Genomic DNA, 20,675 nt, shown 5'->3' on the forward strand with positions numbered 1-20,675 from the left:
TACTTTATTTAATTTTAATTTGGCTAGCTATTAATTGTTCATATATCTAGCTAATTTATTAGTATTGTTAATATTTTTTTTTCACATTTTGCACACACTTTTATTTATCACACTTGTAAATAAAATAATAGTGCCTATGAATACGAGAAATTAGCAGTTTCCTTAATTCTAGAATTACCATGTGTTTGTTATATGGGCATTAAGCTGAATGTGGATGCAAACATGTGTAAGTATACCCAAATATGTCGAAAAAAAGAGCTCATAGCATATAATTTTTTTTTTTTATGAACGTTCATATAAAAATATAAATTTTCAATCGTTTATACCTTTTAGCATATTTTAATGTGCTATATTTTATATTTTTTATATTCAAAAATGTGGCTATATAAAATTATGGAATGCTACGAAGAGTTAATTATAAAAAGATAAAACAGAATCTAAAAAATGCTTGTAGCTCTTTGTTGCTTAAGTATATTTATATATATATATTTTTTTTTTCAAAAAAAAATAATCTATAATAAAAATAGTGTACAAAATGAAGACATTGAAATTGGTGTAGTTCTAGGATCAGGAGGTCATACATTTGAAATGTTAGAAATATTAAAACTTATAAAAAATGATAATATAATTTTTCATTTTTTTTGTGCAAATGGTGATAATTTGAGTAAGGAAAAAGCAGAAAAAGAATTTGAAAAGTATCGAACAAATTTTGTCTTTATACCAAGGTGTAGAAATATAGGAGAATCATATATAACGGCTTTAATTAAATTTATATTTGTATTTATATATTGCATATTTTTAACATATAAATTGAATAATATGAAGTTATTGATAGTAAATGGCCCTGGAACATGTGTACCCGTTGTATTTTCATTATTATTTAAAAAATATTTTTTTTTTAAAAAAATAAAGATAGTTTATATAGAAAGTGTTTGTAGGATATATTCCTTATCATTGACTGCAAAAATTTTATATAGATTTACTGACATGTTTGTTGTTTTTTCTAAGCATTTACAAAATAAGTATAAAAAAGCAAAGTTTTATGGCTATTTATTCTGATTATTAATAAAACCTTATTTTTTTGTCTCACCTATTGAATATTTTGCATGCATATATGTGTAAACCTTTTTTAACTTAAAAAACAAGTTTTTAAATATGTTCCACAATTGATTAGAAATCAAATGGTGGAAACATTATATAAAAGAATAATACTAAATATGGAATTTGTCTGATATATATTTACATGCACACTAATAAAACATTATATGCTTTCTTATATAGTCCAACCTTTTCAAAATGGGAAGCATATACCAGTATGAAAATTAACACAATTATAAAAAAAATAGAAAAAGACTGACTAAAATATTTCCCCTTAACTGCCCATTTGTTTAATATAATATACATTATTCATGAAGTAATGCATATTATTCAAATTAATTATATTTCTCGAACTTAAAATTTTCAAAAAAATCGATAAAATATTTTTTATAGAGCTTTCATTTTGTTTTACTATTATTATTTTTTTTGACTATTTGCATGCTTATATTTATTTATATTTTTCCTGCATTTTATATGTTATAAAAATTAACGACCATATGAAATATGCAAATAAATGATGCAATAAATAAAACAAATGGCAATTGCACAATTAATTTTTGTTTAAAACAAAGATATAATAATTTTCATGGTCCACAAAACTTAAAAAAAAAAACATATTTTTGATGAAAGAAAATCGAGATAAAATTAAGTTCCTTTTTAAAGCTATAAAAAGTAAGAAATATATATAAATAATTATGCCAATTTTATTAATACAAATTAAGCAGGCATAAGTGGGAATATATATATGTGTAGGCATGACCAAGTAATAGAAAAAATGCTGTAAAATTGCTTGAGCAAACATAAATGAATTATATAAATTAACCAAAATGATATGGGAAGAAGAAAAGTATGGGGACAAAGTTATGTAAGAACAAATAAAGGTGTATATATAGGAGATATAGAAGATAAAAAAAAACATGGATGGGGTATAGCAATAAATAATAATGGAAATAAATATGAAGGGTTGTTTGAAAATGATGAAAGAAATATATTTGGTTCAGAATTATTATGTTGTTTATACAGACATAATTACAAAAATAAAAAAAAAGAAAGAGATGACGAAAAATTGGACGGAAATGAGATAGAACAAAATAGTGAAAAAGAATTTGAAAAAGGTAATATTTGTTTAAATTCAAATAGGTATATATATATAGGCAAATTTAAAAATGGAAAAAAACATGGAAATGGTGTATTAATAGATTATAATAATTATGTTATGTACAGTTGTATATTTTTAAATAATATTATTGCATATAAAGATATTTTATTTTCCTTAACTAATAATTATCAATCAAAATATGAGCCATCCCACTTCTTTTCATTTCATCATGATCAAATGGTATGCGAAAAAGAAAGTGGAACAACAGCCTTTTTTGATAAAGATACCCAAAGTGTTACCATCGAAAGTGACGGAAGTAAAAACACGTTGACAAACGAAAGAGACACGCATTCGCTCATAACAAATCGATATAAAAATACCACGTTTCATTACATAAAATTTTATGAACATGTAATAGGTAAAATTAAAAAATATGATTTACATGAACTATTTTTAAAATATGAGTCAAGGGAAGAGAAATGCAATTGGGATGACGAGATAAATAATGACTACACTCAATTAGAAGAAAACGAAATAAATCATCCTACCAACACAAATGACGAACCATTAAGTAAGCAAAGTATGTCCGATTGTGCGTACAAAAGCCATGATAACAATTGTCACAACATAATGATTAGTGAAAGTCAAAAGGACACAGACCTATATAACGAAATAAATAAAACCCTTCCCTCATATCTTAGAAAAAAAAAAAAACATAATTTTTTATCACTATCTTATGCACATAATAGTATATACTGGAATGTTTTTGAATTAAATTTTTTTTTATTTTTTGTTGGAATTCCTAAAAAAATAATCGAAATATTTATAATAAATGAAATAGATGGATATTGCTTAAAATATATAGAAAATAAATTATTAGAAAATATGGGAATTTCTGATAAAATTATTAAAAAGTGTATTATATTATCTGTTCAATGTTTATTAAAATTAAGAGAAAAATATAAACATAAAAAAAAAACAAAAATATCAAGCAACGAAATTGACAATAAATTACTTTTAAATAAAAATAAAATCTGGTTATTAAAATTAATAGGAAGAGGTGGTTACAATAATGTTTATAAATGCTTATATATCAATAACATCAAAAAAATTAGAAATATAAATCGCACACTTAACAATATCGCATTAAAAATATGTATAGACAAAAAATACAGTTATGACCTTTTTTCAGAACTCAACATTTTATCAACTTTAAGACATCCAAATGTTTCATTATTTTTAGGGGGCATAAAAAACCCACAAGCAATAGCATTAGAATATATACCATGTGGTAGTATATTTGATATATTACATAAAAAAAAAATAAAAATAAAACTTTTAGATATAATTAAAATGTGTAAAGATATAACAGCATTTATGTCATTTCTTCATAACAAAGGAATATTACATTGTGATTTAAAATCAGCAAATATTTTATTATCAGAATCTGGTGAAATTAAAATATGTGACTTTGGTTTATCAATTCAAAATTTTGATGATAAACCAAAATATTTAGGTATCGTAGGAACATATCAATGGACTGCCCCAGAAATATTAAGGGGTGAAGGATATACAAAAAAAGCAGATATATATTCCTTTGGTGTTATATTATGGGAGCTTTTACATCGAAAAATACCATTTAATGATTTAAAGCATCCACTAGATATTATAGCTCAAGTTGGATATTCAAACAAACATCTTATTATAAATAATAATATAAATAGCAAACTACTATATGTATTAACTAGCTGTTTACATAAAGATAAAAGGAAAAGAAAATCTTTTTTTTTTTGGTCTGAATATTTTGATATCCTCTACAAAGCTAATATATGCTGTGAGGACACCAACTTATCTTTCCTCTTGAGCTAGCCATTGTCACTCTTAAGGAGTGCCATCCACGTTTACCTGCACAATGCTTGAAAGTTTGAAAAATTTCAGCATTTTTCTGCATGTTCAGCAGGCTTCAGCATTTTTTTACATTTTTCACACCTTTTGGCGATTATGATATTGTTTTCCATTTCATATTCCTTATTTTCAATTTGTCAACAAATATTCATGTAACCTCATAAAACTCTAGGGGTAAACACTTTGGTTCCCCTGTTTTTTTTTAATTTGAAAAATGATAAAATAATTTTTTAAACAGCCATTTCAATACCATAACGACATTTGTGAAAACATTTCCCTCCAAAATATAGTATTGCCCAGTAGGGAAATAACACAAATATGGTACTATCTACTTTTCAAACTCTGCAAGAATATGTGATAGACATATGCAGAAAATATAAGTAGCCTTACAAACATGTAGGGCAAAAATATAAAATTTTTTTTTTCATATTGTCAATGCATAATCGAGCCCACAAACTGTTCACCTGTTTATGCATATTTATAAAAAAGAAATAAAAAAAATGCTAACCAAATGGGTATATACAAACATGCTACTAGCTAAGCAGTACAATGTAGATAAAATATAAAACTTCGACAACAATAATTTTCATGCATATTGTTGGATACATATCCACGTTCTTTTTTTACTAAAATGGCTAGCATTTTTCGCCTTACAAAATATATATATTAAATATGTTAAAATAAAAAATTTCGTTTGAAAAATGGTCTCTACAATAATTATGTAATAATAATTTACTATATCATAAACAAGTGCATATACCTTTTTTTTATTTGCATAGGCTACTGACAAAATAGGGATATACAGTGCGTTCTTCAAATACGTTATTACACAATTTGTTTGCATTTTTGAAAATCAAAAAAAAAATAAATAAATACTAAATAGTATATATAAAAAAAATTGTACATATAAATAAGTTAAAATAAAAAAAATATTTTTTATTCTATATATGGAAATATTTAATTTGAAAAGAAATATTTTTTATGCTTCTCCATTTATCTAGTCAAAGCATACCCTTATAAAGTTATACTATAATTTTTTTTATTTTACTTTTACAAATATTATAATCTTATTTATCTGTAAAAATTGAGAGTAGTTTAATAAAAATGGCTATCGAAGTTGATGAGGAAACACTGAAAATTGCCAAGGAGTTCCAAAAACAAAACGAAGAAGAAATAAAATTTAAAAAATTAAAACCGGAAACTGTAAAAGTAAATGAACCAAGTTCAAATTTATTAAAAATAAACGAAGCAGCATGTAGAGGAAGAATAAAAATATGTAACCTCTTAAACGTACCAATGAGTGAAAATGAATATAATAATAAAGATAAAATGGAAAAAAATAAATACATTGATCAATTGGTAGTTGTTTGTGGATGGAGTAAAGCAGTTAGGAAACAAGGTGGTGGTCGATTTTGTTTTGTAAACCTAAATGATGGTTCATGTCATTTAAATTTACAAATAGTTGTAAATCAAAATATAGAAAATTATGATAAATTATTAAAATGTGGTATTGGATGTTGTTTTAGATTTACTGGAACTTTAATTTTATCACCTGTACAAAATACAGAAAAAAAAGGTTTATTAAATGAAAATGTTGAATTAACATTAACAGATAATTCTATACATAGTTTTGAAATATATGGTGAAAATTTAGATCCTCAAAAATATCCACTTTCAAAAAAAAATCATGGAAAAGAATTTTTAAGGGAAGTAGCACATCTACGACCTCGTAGTTATTTCATAAGTTCTGTTATGAGAATTAGAAATGCATTAATGGTATCTACACATCTTTTTTTTCAAAGCCGAGGGTTTATATGTATACAGACTCCTTTAATAACTACTTCAGATTGTGAAGGAGGTGGTGAAATGTTTACAGTAACAACCCTCTTAAATGAAAATGGTGATATCAGTGCAATCCCTAAAACAAAAAAAAAAACAAGCAATAATCAAACAGTAAAAAGAGAAGATCAAACTGCAAACGAGCCAATAGCAAACACAACAAATAATACAAATGAATATGTAATTGATTATAAAAAAGATTTTTTTAGTAAACAAGCATTTTTAACAGTAAGTGGACAACTGTCTCTTGAAAACTTATGTTCATCTATGGGAGATGTATATACATTTGGGCCCACGTTTAGAGCAGAAAGTTCACATACATCAAGGCATTTAGCAGAGTTTTGGATGATTGAACCTGAAATGGCATTTGCTGATATATATGATAATATGGAAGTAGCTGAAGCATATATTAAATATTGTATTCGTTATGTTTTAGATAACCATTTTCATGATATATATTACTTTGAAGAAAATGTTGAAAAAGGATTAATAGATAGATTGAAAAATATTTTAAATGATGATTTTGCAAAAATCACATATACAAATGCTATTGATTTATTAACAAAATATTCCACTAATTTTGATGTGCCAGTAAAATGGGGTATGGATCTACAATCAGAACATGAAAGATTTATAGCTGAACAGATTTTTAAAAAACCAGTTATTGTATATAATTATCCAAAGGATTTAAAAGCTTTTTATATGAAATTAAATGATGATCAAAAAACTGTTGCTGCTATGGATGTACTAGTCCCAAAAATTGGAGAAGTTATTGGTGGATCACAAAGGGAAGATAATTTAGAATTATTAGATAAAATGATAGTTGAAAAAAAATTAAATATCGAAAGTTATTGGTGGTATAGACAATTAAGAAAATTTGGAACACATCCACATTCTGGATTCGGTTTAGGATTTGAAAGACTAATTATGCTTGTTACAGGTGTTGATAACATTAAAGATACAATCCCTTTCCCAAGATACCACGGACATGCCGAATTTTAGTTCCACCCTTCTCACCCATTGGATATGTTCGAAGGCCATACCACTTCCTTCGTCATACCATTACATCATTACATTTTTGCATTTTTACTTTTTTACTTTTTCACATTTATAAGGAAGAGGACTGTGACTCCTCTGCCCATGAGGGCAACAAATGAATTTTTTTAAGAATTAAAAATAGTTAAAAACAAAAATATAAAATTAAATTATAGAGAAAACAGTTTGTATTACAAACAAATGTGCAGTCATTCACGACACATTACAATACATTTTTCAAATCACTGAATATCAGTGAAATAAATTGGTGCATCAGAAGTGGTTAATTTACTAGGGTTTTTTGCCAATACTCCTCTTCTTTGTTTTTTTCGACTCCTCTTATTAATATCATTTTTTCCATATATTTCTTTCAGTAATTCTTCATTCTCTTCATCCAATCTATTTTGGTCCTTCATGGCGTCGTAAAATTTGTTGTTTTCGTCCGTCTGTAAAATTGTATTTACATCCTTGTCCGTCTGCAGAATTCCATTTTTTACACTTTCTTCCCCTATGGTACTTGGTTTTGCTACTGTCCCATTTGCGAGACCCAAATTATGTTTATTTTCCGTTTGTTCATCAATCAGTTTAATCAAACTGGAGGCACCAAATAAATGTAATGTGTCTTTTATATGTTTAGGAAGTTGACAAAATATTGAAATAAATTTATTACAATGTGATTCAAAAGTAACATTAAAACAGTAAAGGTGCAGTTTGAGTTCTTTATTATGTTTATGTAAAGTTTTTAATAATATTTTTTTTTCATATGCAAGGTTATAATTATTGTTTTTTTTTTCAGCCAAATCGTATACCAGATTAGGGTTAATTTTTAACTTTTTCTGAATATTTATATATTCATTATCACCAACTATACATGTATTTAAAGAATAAAATAATAAAGGCTTTATATATTTTGAATTATTTGCATTTATATATATTTTTAATAAGCTATAATTTTGTTTATTTAATAAAATAGTATTACTAATTACTTCATAAGTTAGAATTTGTAAATTGTTTATATTATTACTATTTTCACATACTGGTATCATAATATTTGAATTAGGCATATATTTTAAATGCATTTTTATTTCATTATGTGTATTATATTTTACTTTTACCTTCCCATAAACTAATGTTATAAATACATTTTTATATAAATGCTTTTTAATAAATTGATTTTTACAAATTAATAAGCAACCCCCAACAGTACTGTGTAATTTATATACAATTTCAAAGTTGTGTGCATTTTCATTATTTAATAACTGCAAACTTTTTATTATACTTTTCTTTTTTTCACTTCTTCCAAATGTAGACACTCCATATTCCTTTTCAATAACCATGTAATCGTTGCCATTGTACAGGATACTAACAAAATTGAAAAAGAAATCACATATATATATGTATTATATGTAATAACCACACACTGTAGGAATATTAGGCAATTATCAAATGCTTTTCTTACAGATTATTTATATCAAGCAAATTTTTTGTTGTCGAAAATCTTCTTAGCGTATTTCTCCTGAATAGCAATTTTAGCTGCAAAATAAATAAACAAAAATATATGAAATAAAAATAGTAACAATAACTTAAATCAATTGTGTATATACAAATTTTTAAATATAAAAAGTGAAAAATATTAAAAAAATTTTAAATATATATGGACAAAGCATATAAATAACAGTATATAGAACAAACTATATTTTAACAAATATACCATTATTTTCCTTTATCATATTTTTTAAAAATCGGAAAATAAATAAAAAGAAAAAACAAATTTCTATTTTCTCATTAAAAATGTAACTAAAAAAATATGTTTTAAGATTAATATTATAATACTAAAAAAAATTTAAACCCAATTTGCTGAATTGGTGTATGCTATATTTAAACTTCACACATACATATTTTTTTTTTTTTTTTTTTTTTTTTAAATTTAGAATTGCAACGAAAAAATTGTTTTATAATTAATAAGCAAATGCATATTCAAAGAAATATCAAATAAAAGTAATATATTTTTTTAGTCATATTTAAAAACAAAAAAAAAATCAGCGAATTATTATTAGGCATATTAAGCCTTACAAAATAAAATTATTTATATAAACATTTGGATCGGCAAAACTATTATCCAAAATTGTTTTATAACCATATTTCACTGCTATATTAAGTAAATATTACAATTTGTTTGTTAAGAATACGATAAAACTTTATACACATATTTACAATTGAAGAGTCTGATGATAAAAACTAAGGAGAATACATACTAAAATAAATATTCCTGTTCAGAATATATTTGTAGTTTATTTATATCCATAAAAATATCGTATATACTGAAAAAGATTACTTGTTATTGTGTTTCGTTCTTTATCCAATATAATTTTTTTTTGTCCTTAAGAAAGTATGGTGCAAGCATAATTGGGGTACCACGAAGAGTTAAACATTTTGGTTATTCATTTAAGTTGATAAAATAGACAATAAAATTAAATAAATACTACATAACAAAGCAATTATTTAAGAATGCCACAAAACATATATCCATATAGGAACAAAACAATGAGCTTACATTTCAAACAATATAAATTAAGTTTATTTTATTAATAATTTTTTTTCAAAATGGTGAATAAAAAACTTCCAGTATTATTTTCAATTATCACTTACTTAGCTTCATCAATAACATCCGTTTTTGTTAATAAATATATGCTAATAACAAATATTTTGGACACTATTTTCTTAATTTTTTTACAACATTTATCATGTTTAGTTTTTTTATTTATTTTTAAAAGTTATTTATCCAAAATTCAAAAAGAAGATGACGTTAAAAATGAATTTTTTACTTTGTATGAAGGGATAAAACATTTATGGCCTTTAATAATATCATTTAATTTTACATTGATTTTTGGAAACTTATGTTTAAAATATACTATCATATCATCTTATCAGCTAGCTAGATCTATGACATTACCTTTTAATTTCATATTCTCTTATTTTTTTTTTAAGCATATTAAATTCAATTTTTTTATGATCTGTTCATGCATTTTGGTCTCCATCGGATTTTTCATTTTCTCTGCGGATGCAATTAATACCAACCACAAGGCCGTAATATATGGTTTGTAAAAGAAATAAATAAATCCACTATGCATATTTGCCTATGCATACTTGCCTATCCATTTGCACACACACAGCTCTTTGATATGCATGTTGAACCAGTGAAATATGTATATAGTACCGTTCCAATTCAAATAGTTAACCAATTTAGTGCATTATATATACACCAATTTTTTTTCAACATTTTTTCAACATTTTTTCAACACCTTTAGGCATCATCGTTTCCATAGGACAAGCAATACACTTAAACTTATTAAAGCAAAAATTAATTGTATATAAAAACAAAATGAAAATGTTACACTACAATTTGATATACTCCTCCATTATTTTGTTTATATATTTATTAATAACTGGAAGAATATTGCAAATTCTTAATTTAACATATCACGGATTTACCTTATTAATTCTTTCTTGTAAGTTTATAACCAAAATAAAGCAAAAAATAATTCACACACACAAATGTAATTTTATTAACATGTACATATTTTTTTACTAATATAAATTTACAACCTTCTCAGGCTTATCATCCATTTGTGTAACATTCTCATCGTTTATGTGTATTTATTACACAGACAATGTTGCTTATAATATGATTGGAAATGTAAAGTCAACACTTCAAACATTTTTAAGTAAATTTTATAATTCAGAAGAATTTAATACAAGCACAATGATTGGAATAATATTAACTACATTAGGCTCGTTTACATATGGATATTCTAGCGAATATTCAAAAAAAAAAATTAATTAAAAAAAAATATGAACAAGTCAGGCAACATATGTCCATATAATCAATATACCCTCATCCTTACTATACATTACACTGTTATTATTAAAAAATGTAGTAATGTTAGGAATATTATTTTTTTTGTATTTTTATTTTTTGTTTTAACAATATAAATGAATAAACTGTAAAAGAATGCAATTTTATTTTTCTTTGACCTAATTCCATTTTTAACTCCATATATTTTATAAATTATGACTAGACTTTTACTTACATGTACTGTGCATGTTATTTAATATGTATTATAGTGAAATAAGAATTTTAAAATTGTTTATTATTACATATTCGATTGCCCATATTTTTCATTTTATTAACTTCACCTTTATTTGCTTTTTAAATATAGTTGGAACATTAAACGAATAGAGGGCAGACAACTATGCATAGCATACGATGAGGCCAACTTAAAAAATTCATCAATAACAATGAATACAATTCCTACTGTCTTTTATGAACATGTAATAATATTTAAAATCACAATGTTTTATCAACCTATTTTTCCATTCATTTATTTATTATAAAATATTCAATGTATGTGTGTTTGTATTTTAGTAACGCCTAGTTTATAATAATATAGCATATGTTTCTTCATGAAATTGGTATATATAAATATATTAGATTTGTTTACATAAGTTATACAAAATTAAGGTGAAAAACAATATATATTTTACATACATAATAATATTTTCACAATTTTTTATTTACTATTATTCTAGCTTTCTTTGTGTAAAAAAAATTTGGCTTTATTTTTGATATAACATTTTTACACTTTCTAAAAGAAAAAGATATATAAAAGAATTTAAGAATTCAAAAAAGAAATAAAAAATATGAATAAAGCCAAAGTATTAATAAAACAAAAAATGTATTGGTAAAACACTATAATAAATTTTATTTTCTTGCACTCAATAATAAAATAGCCAAAATACGTTCATATAAGTATACACAATTATGTGAAATATGAGACCCAGTTATTAAATTTATGTTTACATTTTTATATTACATTCTCCAGTTTTATATTTTTACAGTAATTTTAATATATTTTTCATACCCTTTTAAATTTGATTGAATTGCATGGATATGCATCATATACACAAAACATACACATGCTTTACATTTTTTTGTATTAATCCCTTTCCAATTGAAATAATTTTTATTTTCAAATTTTTATCTTTTTTCGTTTCATGTAATATGTAGCATTATATAGCATTATATTTTTTTCACACGTTCTTACACAGTTTGTTTCTATATATCTTTCTTTATATTTTCTATTCCCTAATTTAATATACTTACCCACACGTTATTTTTTTATTCTATTACAATTCCCTATCACCCAATCACATTACTTCTCCCTGACTCTATCTCACGTTTTTTTTCATTTTTGGATAGCTTTTAAATTGTTAATATATAATAGTCTAAATAAGAAGGATGAACTAACAAATTCAGACACTTACTTTCAACATATATATAACATTTGTTTCCTTTTTTTGTTTATCTACCGATTATCTATTCATATATTCCCGCTATATATTATTTTTGTGATAAAATCAAGAGCATAGGTAAAATGTGTATATACGGGCATGTAAAGATGCCAACATATATCTATAATTGAATATGAATATATAACAATAATGAACGTACATAAAATTTCTAAAATTTTTTTTATGAATGTTCAATGATACATATATAAAATATAATATATATTAAAATAGCTAACAACCGAATAGTGAATATTATGAATCATAAAAATAATAATATGAATTTTGATCCACCAAATAATAACCTAAACAAAGGCAATAACCATTTAAGAAATTTTAACAATACAAATCATGGAAACATAAATCCATTTAATCATGAATCATTTCCAGTTACTACCAATAATATAAGAAATTATGGGGATAATATTATTTCAAAAAATGTGAACCCTCGTGATGAAAATAATTTTTTTTGTAACCCACATATTCAAAATTACAATTATGAAATAAATGATCAAATTAGATGTAATAATAATATCATAGATAATTCGGGTTCTAATAATGGACCAATACATGGAGCTTATAATTATATGACACCTAAAAATCTTCAAAATGTGAATGATACAAATCCACTAGCGAATAGACAAAATAGTAGTATGATTCGACAAAGTAGCAATTCTAACAATCGAATGATGGGTAACATTCACAAAATAACCAATGTCAATGATATTGGATACCCTGGAAATATAAATAAAATACATAATATTAATACTATATTAGGTTCAGACAATTTTAACAACATGCATAGATTAAATAATATGAACACTATGAATCGAATAGAAAATATGACCAATCAAAATGGGCATGCACAAAATTATAATTATATTCATAATAATCATGTTAATAATGAAAATATAAATAATATTTATAACCCTATGGAACGTCAAGCTAATATAAATCATTATGCAAATAACAATATTAACGATACATATAATTTTGATGCAATTCAAAACATGAATAATATAACAAAGTTTAATAAAAATAATCCAAACGATATTGCCAATAATATTCCCTTTAATACACCAAATAAAAATAATTTTAATTTAGCTAGCACACATTCAGACAACAAACAAATCGGGGGTCACTACATTCCCAATTATCCAATTAATGGGACTTCGGATATAAAAAATGTAAATATCAATCGACTAGCCAATATAAATGATAATAATTTTATGTTCCATGAAAAAGCAAATGAAACATTTCGAAATCAAAATAATAATAACACCAATTTAAGTGATAGACAAATGATTAATGCACACGCTGGTCGGATTGATAAAGATAACTTGGACAGTGAAGGTAATTTAATATCCCAAAAATAAAACCAATAATTTTATTACATGCAATTTATTTATGAACATGTTAATATATTTGACTATTTTTTAACTATAAAAATTTTCAGGTAATAATAAAAATATATACACAGGTCATAACTATGCATATGAAATGGGAAAAAATAATATGAACATGATAAGCGGAATGACCCAAGGAGGTTATGATATAAATAATCAAATGCATAATAATAGATCTAAAACTAGTCATGTAAATAATACATTTGAAAATGAAATGATGAACTCATATAATATGAACATGTCAGGTAATTCTATTGCACAAGGCAATAATTTTTATGACCCAGCAAGAAAATTTGCACATAATAATTATGGTATTAGTAATGTTCCAATAAACAATTATCAAAATGGTATGACATATGATCAATATTTTATGAACAATTCAGAATATGAAAATGGTGCATATAACATTAACAATAATAATGAATATTATTACCACTTACAACAACAGCAACAAAACCAGATTAACTATCCAAATAATATTATGCTTAATCAAAGTATAATCGAAAGAATTTTACGAAATAATAAACAAACAATTGATCAAAATGTTAATGAAAATATGAACAGGTCATATACTAATTTTTTAAAAAGGGTTAGTACACCATATTTAAGAAAAGTGTCATCAAACCTACATAATATGTATAATAACCAATTTAATACTGGTGAAAATGTAATGCATAACAATGCATATAATTATCAAAATTTTAATAATATAAATGATCAAGGATTTGAAGTATATGATCTTAAACTTTCAAAAACAGTTGAAGGAAATTATGAACAGGCAATAAAAAATGATGGTGTTCATGTAAAAATGGAACCAAGTTATTATGATAATGCAAAAAAAGAGAATGTGGGAAGAAAAAAAAAAAAAAAAACTATAGACCCAAATAATCCTGATGAAACAGAAACAGGAAATACCAACTCCGATATTAAGGAAGTTAAAAAGAAAGGACGAAAAAGAAAACTTCGTATAGATCCAACAAATGAAGAAATCAAAAATGAGGAGAACAAAAATGAAGTTATGAATGATGTGCAATATGCTGATAAAGGAGGTAGCGATCATGTTGAAAATAAAATCAATGAACAACTGGACAAAGAAAATGATAATAACATAGTACACACATCTCTGTATAACGAAAAAAATGTAAAAGACATGGAACAAGATTATAAAGAAGAAATAAAAAATGAAACGACAAGCATATCCAATTGTTTAGGAAAAGCTGATATTGAAAAAACAACCCAAGAAATATCTTTATATTGTGACAAAATAAAAAGCGAAGAAATAATTTTTAAAAATAATTACGATAAAATTGGTATAAATAATATATTATCAGTTTTAAAAAATAAATTAAATAAAATTAGTGTTAATAATAACTCTTTAACTTACCATTCTGAAATAAATGTTTTAATTAATAATTTTTTATATGTATTAAGAATAATAAATAGACATCAAAAAATATTAGGAAATATTTATAGTTTTAATTTTAACATAACTAATGAAGAGGAAATAAGAAATTATTTTGAAAATCGTTTTCCATTTATTAAATGTTACAAAAAAAGTTACGAACTAAACGATAATATTTATGACAAGGATGATAATAAAATAAAACAGAATGAATGTAGCACAAATTTGAGAATGCCACAAGAGAATAGCAAGGTAGAACATGAAGAAATCAAAAATGAACAGACTATTTATAATGATAACACACATAATGAAGAGAGCTATAACAATTTCAATATGATCGAAGAAAAAAATTCAAATTCTTTTGAAAATGAAAATAATTATATAAATTTTACTAGCGAAAATACAACAACTTAATATGCTACCATTTTATTAGCCTCATATATATTCTAGTAATATAATAAAAACATAATTTTTATTAAAAAAAAATAGGAACTCCCCTATATTTTTTGGCTTATTTTTTTTACAAATTAATATTATTTTAATATATATAATACTATATTCTTTTGTTTTCGTTTGTTTAAAATATATTAACACATGAGAAGTTCATATATTACCATAGTCATCACTATATAGTAACACACATGGTATTATATACATTTTTTTGCGTATACTCTCATTATTTTAATATATTACGAACAAAAAATACGTAAAATTAATCTACGTTTTAAGTGAAAAGCATGGGGCAAAATGAATGCTTGAAGAAGGGACATGCCCGTGTGTATATGCATGCATATATCTATCGCAACTATACACACTGGCATGACATACATACATATTTACACTACTATGTAATGCGCACACTCATGAATAGTAGCATTTTTGCAAAAAAAATAACAGTATATATATTCAAATATAAGCATACACACAAGATGATATATTTTCATATAGTATACAGAAATATTTCCCGAATTTGATTTTTCTTACTTTTCTATTTCACTGTTTTTATAAAAAAAAAAATACAACCATGTCCTTCGCTTATTTATAGATTATAATTTTACACTTGTCAAAAAAATTTATATATTTAAGACATTTTAAAAAAATTTAATTTCATTGATATATTTTTTTTAATTATTTAAAACATTTTATGCTGTTTATATTTTTTTTTTATTTTATACTTATACATTATGCATATATGATATTTATATGCATGCACATCAAACTTATTTGTCTTTAAAGCCAAAAAATTTTAAGATTAACAATAAATACAAAATAATATATGAACATTGATTTGGGTATGGTGTATCCTACCATAGTGTAGTTCACTTATTTTTTCGACTTAACTCCAAGTGTTTTTAAAATCGATTCTTCACAATATTTACTTAACCGGGCTTACTCTAAAATGATTGTTGCTCCGAGGCCTTCAAAAGTCTTTTTGATTTCTTCGGCCTGCTCCGCCGGGACGTCTGCACGATGAGAAGTAAAGAAAGAGAAATATAAGAAATATAAGAAATATTACGAATAGGCGAATGCGCAGACGATTGCACAGACGAACAGTAGGTAATGGGCTCACTCTTTTGTATGTAGAAGGGGGCGCTCTCCACCATTTCCTTGGCTTCCTTCAAGCCAACGTTAGTTATTTTTCGAATCTCTTTGATAGTATTAATTTTATTTTTAACATCAAATTTTTCTAGCTTGATACTAAAAGTATTTTTAGTTTGTTTCTTTTTTTCTTCACCTTTGGTATTTTCATTCGTTTGTTTTATATCGGGGTTTTCACTTTCCACATTAGTAGACGTATTGGTTATGTTTGGGTTTGGCATATTAAGTCCGCTATTTATTGGTGGCATATTTGAAGCTCCGAAAAATGATGAAGGATGTGGAAATGGATTTCGATTTATAAAATATCCATTATTAAATGATTTATTCCCTTCTAATTTTTCTTGACATAAGTCACATAAATCTGCTGCTTCGATTAATGTCAAATTTAATATATCATCAACTAATTTTAATACCTTTTTTGATGGCTTTCTTTTTTTTGTAGATTCATTTTCTACATCATCTTGTTTATCATTCGAATCTTTGATTTTATCAAACACGTCGTAACTACTACTGCTTGTAGAGGAAAATATATTTCGACATATTTGAAAAAAACAAATATTTGAATTTTTTTGTATTATTTTTTTCAAACTTAATATAGGATCATTACCCCTTTTGTTATAAGCCTTTGAATTGTGAAGAAGTAATTTGGCATGCCTACATTTATTAATCATTTCGGTATAAAATGATTGTATTTATATTGCTGGGAAATGTTTATACAAACAAATTATTGTATACATGTCTTGGTCGTTGATTTGTTAATAGCTTTATAACCTATTCATGTAGTATTATGCAATAGGATAAATATATAATATTATGTATTTATTTCAAGTTTTTCTTTTCAAACGAATGTAAAACATGTTAAGAATACACATTTTTAAGTAAGCATATAAAACAAATAATATATTTTGTGATTCAATTTTGTTCTACATATATAGTTTTACACTTTTGCATATTTGTGAAAATGCATTTAAAATATAATTGCTATTTCCACTCCTATACATACAATGCTACCTTTCCACAATCACACATACTATATATATACCCCTTACTTTTACTCAATTCAAATATTTTCATTTTATACATATATATAGCTATATTTTTTTCAATACCTTTTTATTGCTTGGTAATAATGTAAAAACGAAAAATAAAAAAAATTCAGAAAAAGTAGTTAAAAAAATCGCATGAAAAAAAAATAATTAATTATAAACGAACAGTATGTGTATATATATTAACTGCATTTGTAAATATCCATTTTTTAAAATTAAATAAAAATTTTTTGTAGGCATTCTAATTTTGTATGCCCGATGAAGAAGTGCCTCCCCCTTGTAAAATAAAAAAAATTTAAACGAACAGAAAAAAGAAAAAAAAAAAAAAATATGAAAAAAAAATAAAAAAAGTAAAAGATCAGAATAACAGGAAATATATTATTTTCTTTATATTTAAAATTTTTTTGAAAAATATAAAAAAAAACTATATTATTTATTACATTTCCTGTGTTAATATATGTTTATATTTATATATGACTTCCCTTTCAATTCATAATTTTTTTATATTAACCATATAATAAAAATAAAGCGAAATTTACAAAGTTATAACTAATCATTTATAAGCATAGATTAATAATAAAGCGAAATTTACAATGTTATAACTATTCATTTACAAACATAGATTAAAATATATTTCTTTTTTTCTTTCTATGCATATAAATATAATTCGTGTAGCTAATATTTTATCTTATCCCTTCATATTTGTGTATAGTTTGTAATTTTGATATATGATATCATTTATTATAAAAAATAAACTCTGTTTTAAAAATGTGAATTATATTTATTAAAACAAAAACTATATTTTTATATATTATGCGTCATACTCTATATGTTTATATAATATACATCCATCTATTTACTTATACATTTTATAATATATATTTAATTCTTTCAAACCCTTATTTAAGCAGTATAATCTTTCGTCAATTTAAAGTAAAACATTCTTGATATACCATATAACTTTTATATCTCCATTTGTTTTCATCTATGATTATTCAATTCCCTTGAGGCATACATAATTCATAGTGAACGTAGGGAACCATTTTTTGAATTTTTGACAAATTTGAAAACTTTTTTTTTTAACTAACAAATTTTAACAACCATGGAAGTCGATCGTGACGCAAATGTTGAACAATGGAAAATAAAAAGACTGATCAAAAAATTAGAGAACGCAAAAGGGTAAGCATAATAAACATAAAAACGGATATACACATTCATATACCTCCTTTTATGCACTATCACATATACTTCCCACTATTTTCCTATAGAAACGGAACCAGCATGATTAGCCTTATTATACGAAGCAAAGATGAAGTATCGAGAATCAACAAAATGTTGGCTGACGAACTCGGAACAGCTTCCAACATCAAAAGTAGAGTCAACCGACTCAGTGTGCTATCCGCGATTACCTCGACCCAGCAAAGTAAGCAGCCCCCCAAAAATCGGAAAATTTTTCACATTTTTCACATTTTTCAACGTTTCCAACGTTTCCAACGTTTTCAACCTTTTCAACCTTTGCTTCCCCCTTTTTAGAGCTAAAGCTGTACAATAAGACTCCGCCCAAGGGGCTCGTCGTGTATTGTGGAACTGTGGTGACCGAAGATGGGAAAGAAAAAAAGATGTCTATAGATTTTGAGCCCTTTCGACCAATCAACACTAGTTTGTATTTGTGTGATAATAAATTTCATGTTGAAGCACTAAAAGAATTATTAGAAAGCGATGATAAATTTGGATTTATTATAGTAGATGGTAATGGTGCATTATTTGGAACAATACAAGGAAATGCAAGAGAAGTTATTCGAAGGTTTACAGTTGATTTACCAAAGAAACATGGACGTGGTGGTCAAAGTGCGTTACGTTTTGCACGTTTAAGATTAGAAAAAAGACATAACTATTTAAGAAAAGTTGCCGAAGTATCTACATCTGTATTTATAACAAATGATAAAGTTAATGTCTTAGGTATTGTGCTAGCAGGAAGTGCAGATTTTAAAAATGATTTATTACATAGTGATCTATTTGATCAAAGATTATATGCAAAAGTTATAAAAATTGTAGATATATCTTATGGAGGTGATAATGGATTTAATCAAGCTATAGAACTTAGTGGAGAGGCTTTACAAAATGTGAAATTTATACAAGAAAAAAAATTAATAGGAAAATTCTTTGAAGAAATTGCACAAGACACAGGCAAAGTTGTATACGGTATTGAAGATACTTTAAAAGCATTAGAAATCGGAGCTGTTGAATTATTAATTGTTTATGAAGGTTTAGATATTATTCGATTGACAACAAAAAATAATGTTACCAATCAAACGAAAACGATGCATATATTTCCTCATGATGAAAAACAAGAATCGTTATATAAAGAAAATAATGTTGAATTAGAAGTTGTAGAAAAAATTTTATTAACAGATTGGATTATTAATAATTATAAAAAATATGGTGCTTCCTTAGATTTTGTTACTAATAAATCTCAAGAAGGTGCACAATTTCAAAAAGGATTTGGAGGTTTTGGTGGTATGCTTAGATATAAAATCGATTTAAATTTATATGATGAAGATGTAGATAGTGATGTTGAATTGTTTTAAAACATCAATACTCCTATTTCGTTACCCATAAATTATTTCATGTACTCATTGTCAAAACATTTCACCAGTCCATGCTGATGTTGAATTTACAGAAAGCGTGGGCCTTGGCCCATCCCATTTCACACCATTTTTCACACCATTTTTTACATTCATTTTTACATTCATTTTTACATTCATTTTTAATTGTGCGAATTGAAGATGAATTCATTTTGCTGCGTATTCCATTTTCTTTTTTTTCGGAACCCCTATTTTGCACCTATTTGTTTTGTTTAGTATTTCATTCCCTATTTTATGCTTTGGGCCTATTTC

At 24.9% G+C, this 20,675-nt stretch overlaps 8 protein-coding genes across 8 annotated transcripts; 6 read left to right on the top strand and 2 right to left on the bottom strand.

Moving 5' to 3' along the window:
- Positions 1 to 444: 444 nt before the first annotated feature.
- On the top strand, positions 445 to 1,059 carry PCHAS_0310600 (UDP-N-acetylglucosamine transferase subunit ALG14, putative; the record flags this gene model as incomplete). Its single annotated transcript, XM_733021.2, has 1 exon — positions 445 to 1,059. One exon carries the CDS (start codon positions 445 to 447, stop codon positions 1,057 to 1,059), a length of 615 nt encoding a protein of 204 aa, XP_738114.2.
- Positions 1,060 to 1,930: 871 nt separating this feature from the next.
- On the top strand, positions 1,931 to 4,066 carry PCHAS_0310700 (tyrosine kinase-like protein, putative; the record flags this gene model as incomplete). Its single annotated transcript, XM_738532.2, has 1 exon — positions 1,931 to 4,066. The coding sequence occupies one exon, from the start codon at positions 1,931 to 1,933 to the stop codon at positions 4,064 to 4,066; it is 2,136 nt and encodes a 711-aa protein (XP_743625.2).
- A 1,140-nt stretch (positions 4,067 to 5,206) lies between these two features.
- Positions 5,207 to 6,943, top strand: PCHAS_0310800 (asparagine--tRNA ligase, putative; the record flags this gene model as incomplete). Its single annotated transcript, XM_016799845.1, has 1 exon — positions 5,207 to 6,943. One exon carries the CDS (start codon positions 5,207 to 5,209, stop codon positions 6,941 to 6,943), a length of 1,737 nt encoding a protein of 578 aa, XP_016653195.1.
- Positions 6,944 to 7,218: 275 nt separating this feature from the next.
- On the bottom strand, positions 7,219 to 8,690 carry PCHAS_0310900 (pseudouridine synthase, putative; the record flags this gene model as incomplete). The annotated part of the gene is made up of 3 exons (XM_016799850.1): positions 7,219 to 8,338; positions 8,436 to 8,509; positions 8,688 to 8,690. 3 exons carry the CDS (start codon positions 8,688 to 8,690, stop codon positions 7,219 to 7,221), a joined length of 1,197 nt encoding a protein of 398 aa, XP_016653196.1.
- An 890-nt stretch (positions 8,691 to 9,580) lies between these two features.
- PCHAS_0311000 (GDP-fructose:GMP antiporter, putative) lies at positions 9,581 to 10,820 on the top strand (the record flags this gene model as incomplete). Its single annotated transcript, XM_016799854.1, has 3 exons — positions 9,581 to 10,073; positions 10,285 to 10,485; positions 10,591 to 10,820. 3 exons carry the CDS (start codon positions 9,581 to 9,583, stop codon positions 10,818 to 10,820), a joined length of 924 nt encoding a protein of 307 aa, XP_016653197.1.
- Positions 10,821 to 12,582: 1,762 nt separating this feature from the next.
- Positions 12,583 to 15,547, top strand: PCHAS_0311100 (conserved Plasmodium protein, unknown function; the record flags this gene model as incomplete). Its single annotated transcript, XM_016799861.1, has 2 exons — positions 12,583 to 13,678; positions 13,782 to 15,547. 2 exons carry the CDS (start codon positions 12,583 to 12,585, stop codon positions 15,545 to 15,547), a joined length of 2,862 nt encoding a protein of 953 aa, XP_016653198.1.
- A 975-nt stretch (positions 15,548 to 16,522) lies between these two features.
- PCHAS_0311200 (ribosomal protein L12, mitochondrial, putative) lies at positions 16,523 to 17,403 on the bottom strand (the record flags this gene model as incomplete). Its single annotated transcript, XM_735048.2, has 2 exons — positions 16,523 to 16,596; positions 16,704 to 17,403. 2 exons carry the CDS (start codon positions 17,401 to 17,403, stop codon positions 16,523 to 16,525), a joined length of 774 nt encoding a protein of 257 aa, XP_740141.2.
- Positions 17,404 to 18,880: 1,477 nt separating this feature from the next.
- On the top strand, positions 18,881 to 20,366 carry PCHAS_0311300 (peptide chain release factor subunit 1, putative; the record flags this gene model as incomplete). The annotated part of the gene is made up of 3 exons (XM_738890.1): positions 18,881 to 18,957; positions 19,047 to 19,201; positions 19,312 to 20,366. 3 exons carry the CDS (start codon positions 18,881 to 18,883, stop codon positions 20,364 to 20,366), a joined length of 1,287 nt encoding a protein of 428 aa, XP_743983.1.
- Positions 20,367 to 20,675: the final 309 nt, after the last annotated feature.

The sequence above is a fragment of the Plasmodium chabaudi genome, assembly GCF_900002335.3.
Source record: "Plasmodium chabaudi chabaudi strain AS genome assembly, chromosome: 3".
NCBI classification, from domain to species: Eukaryota; Apicomplexa; class Aconoidasida; order Haemosporida; family Plasmodiidae; genus Plasmodium; species Plasmodium chabaudi.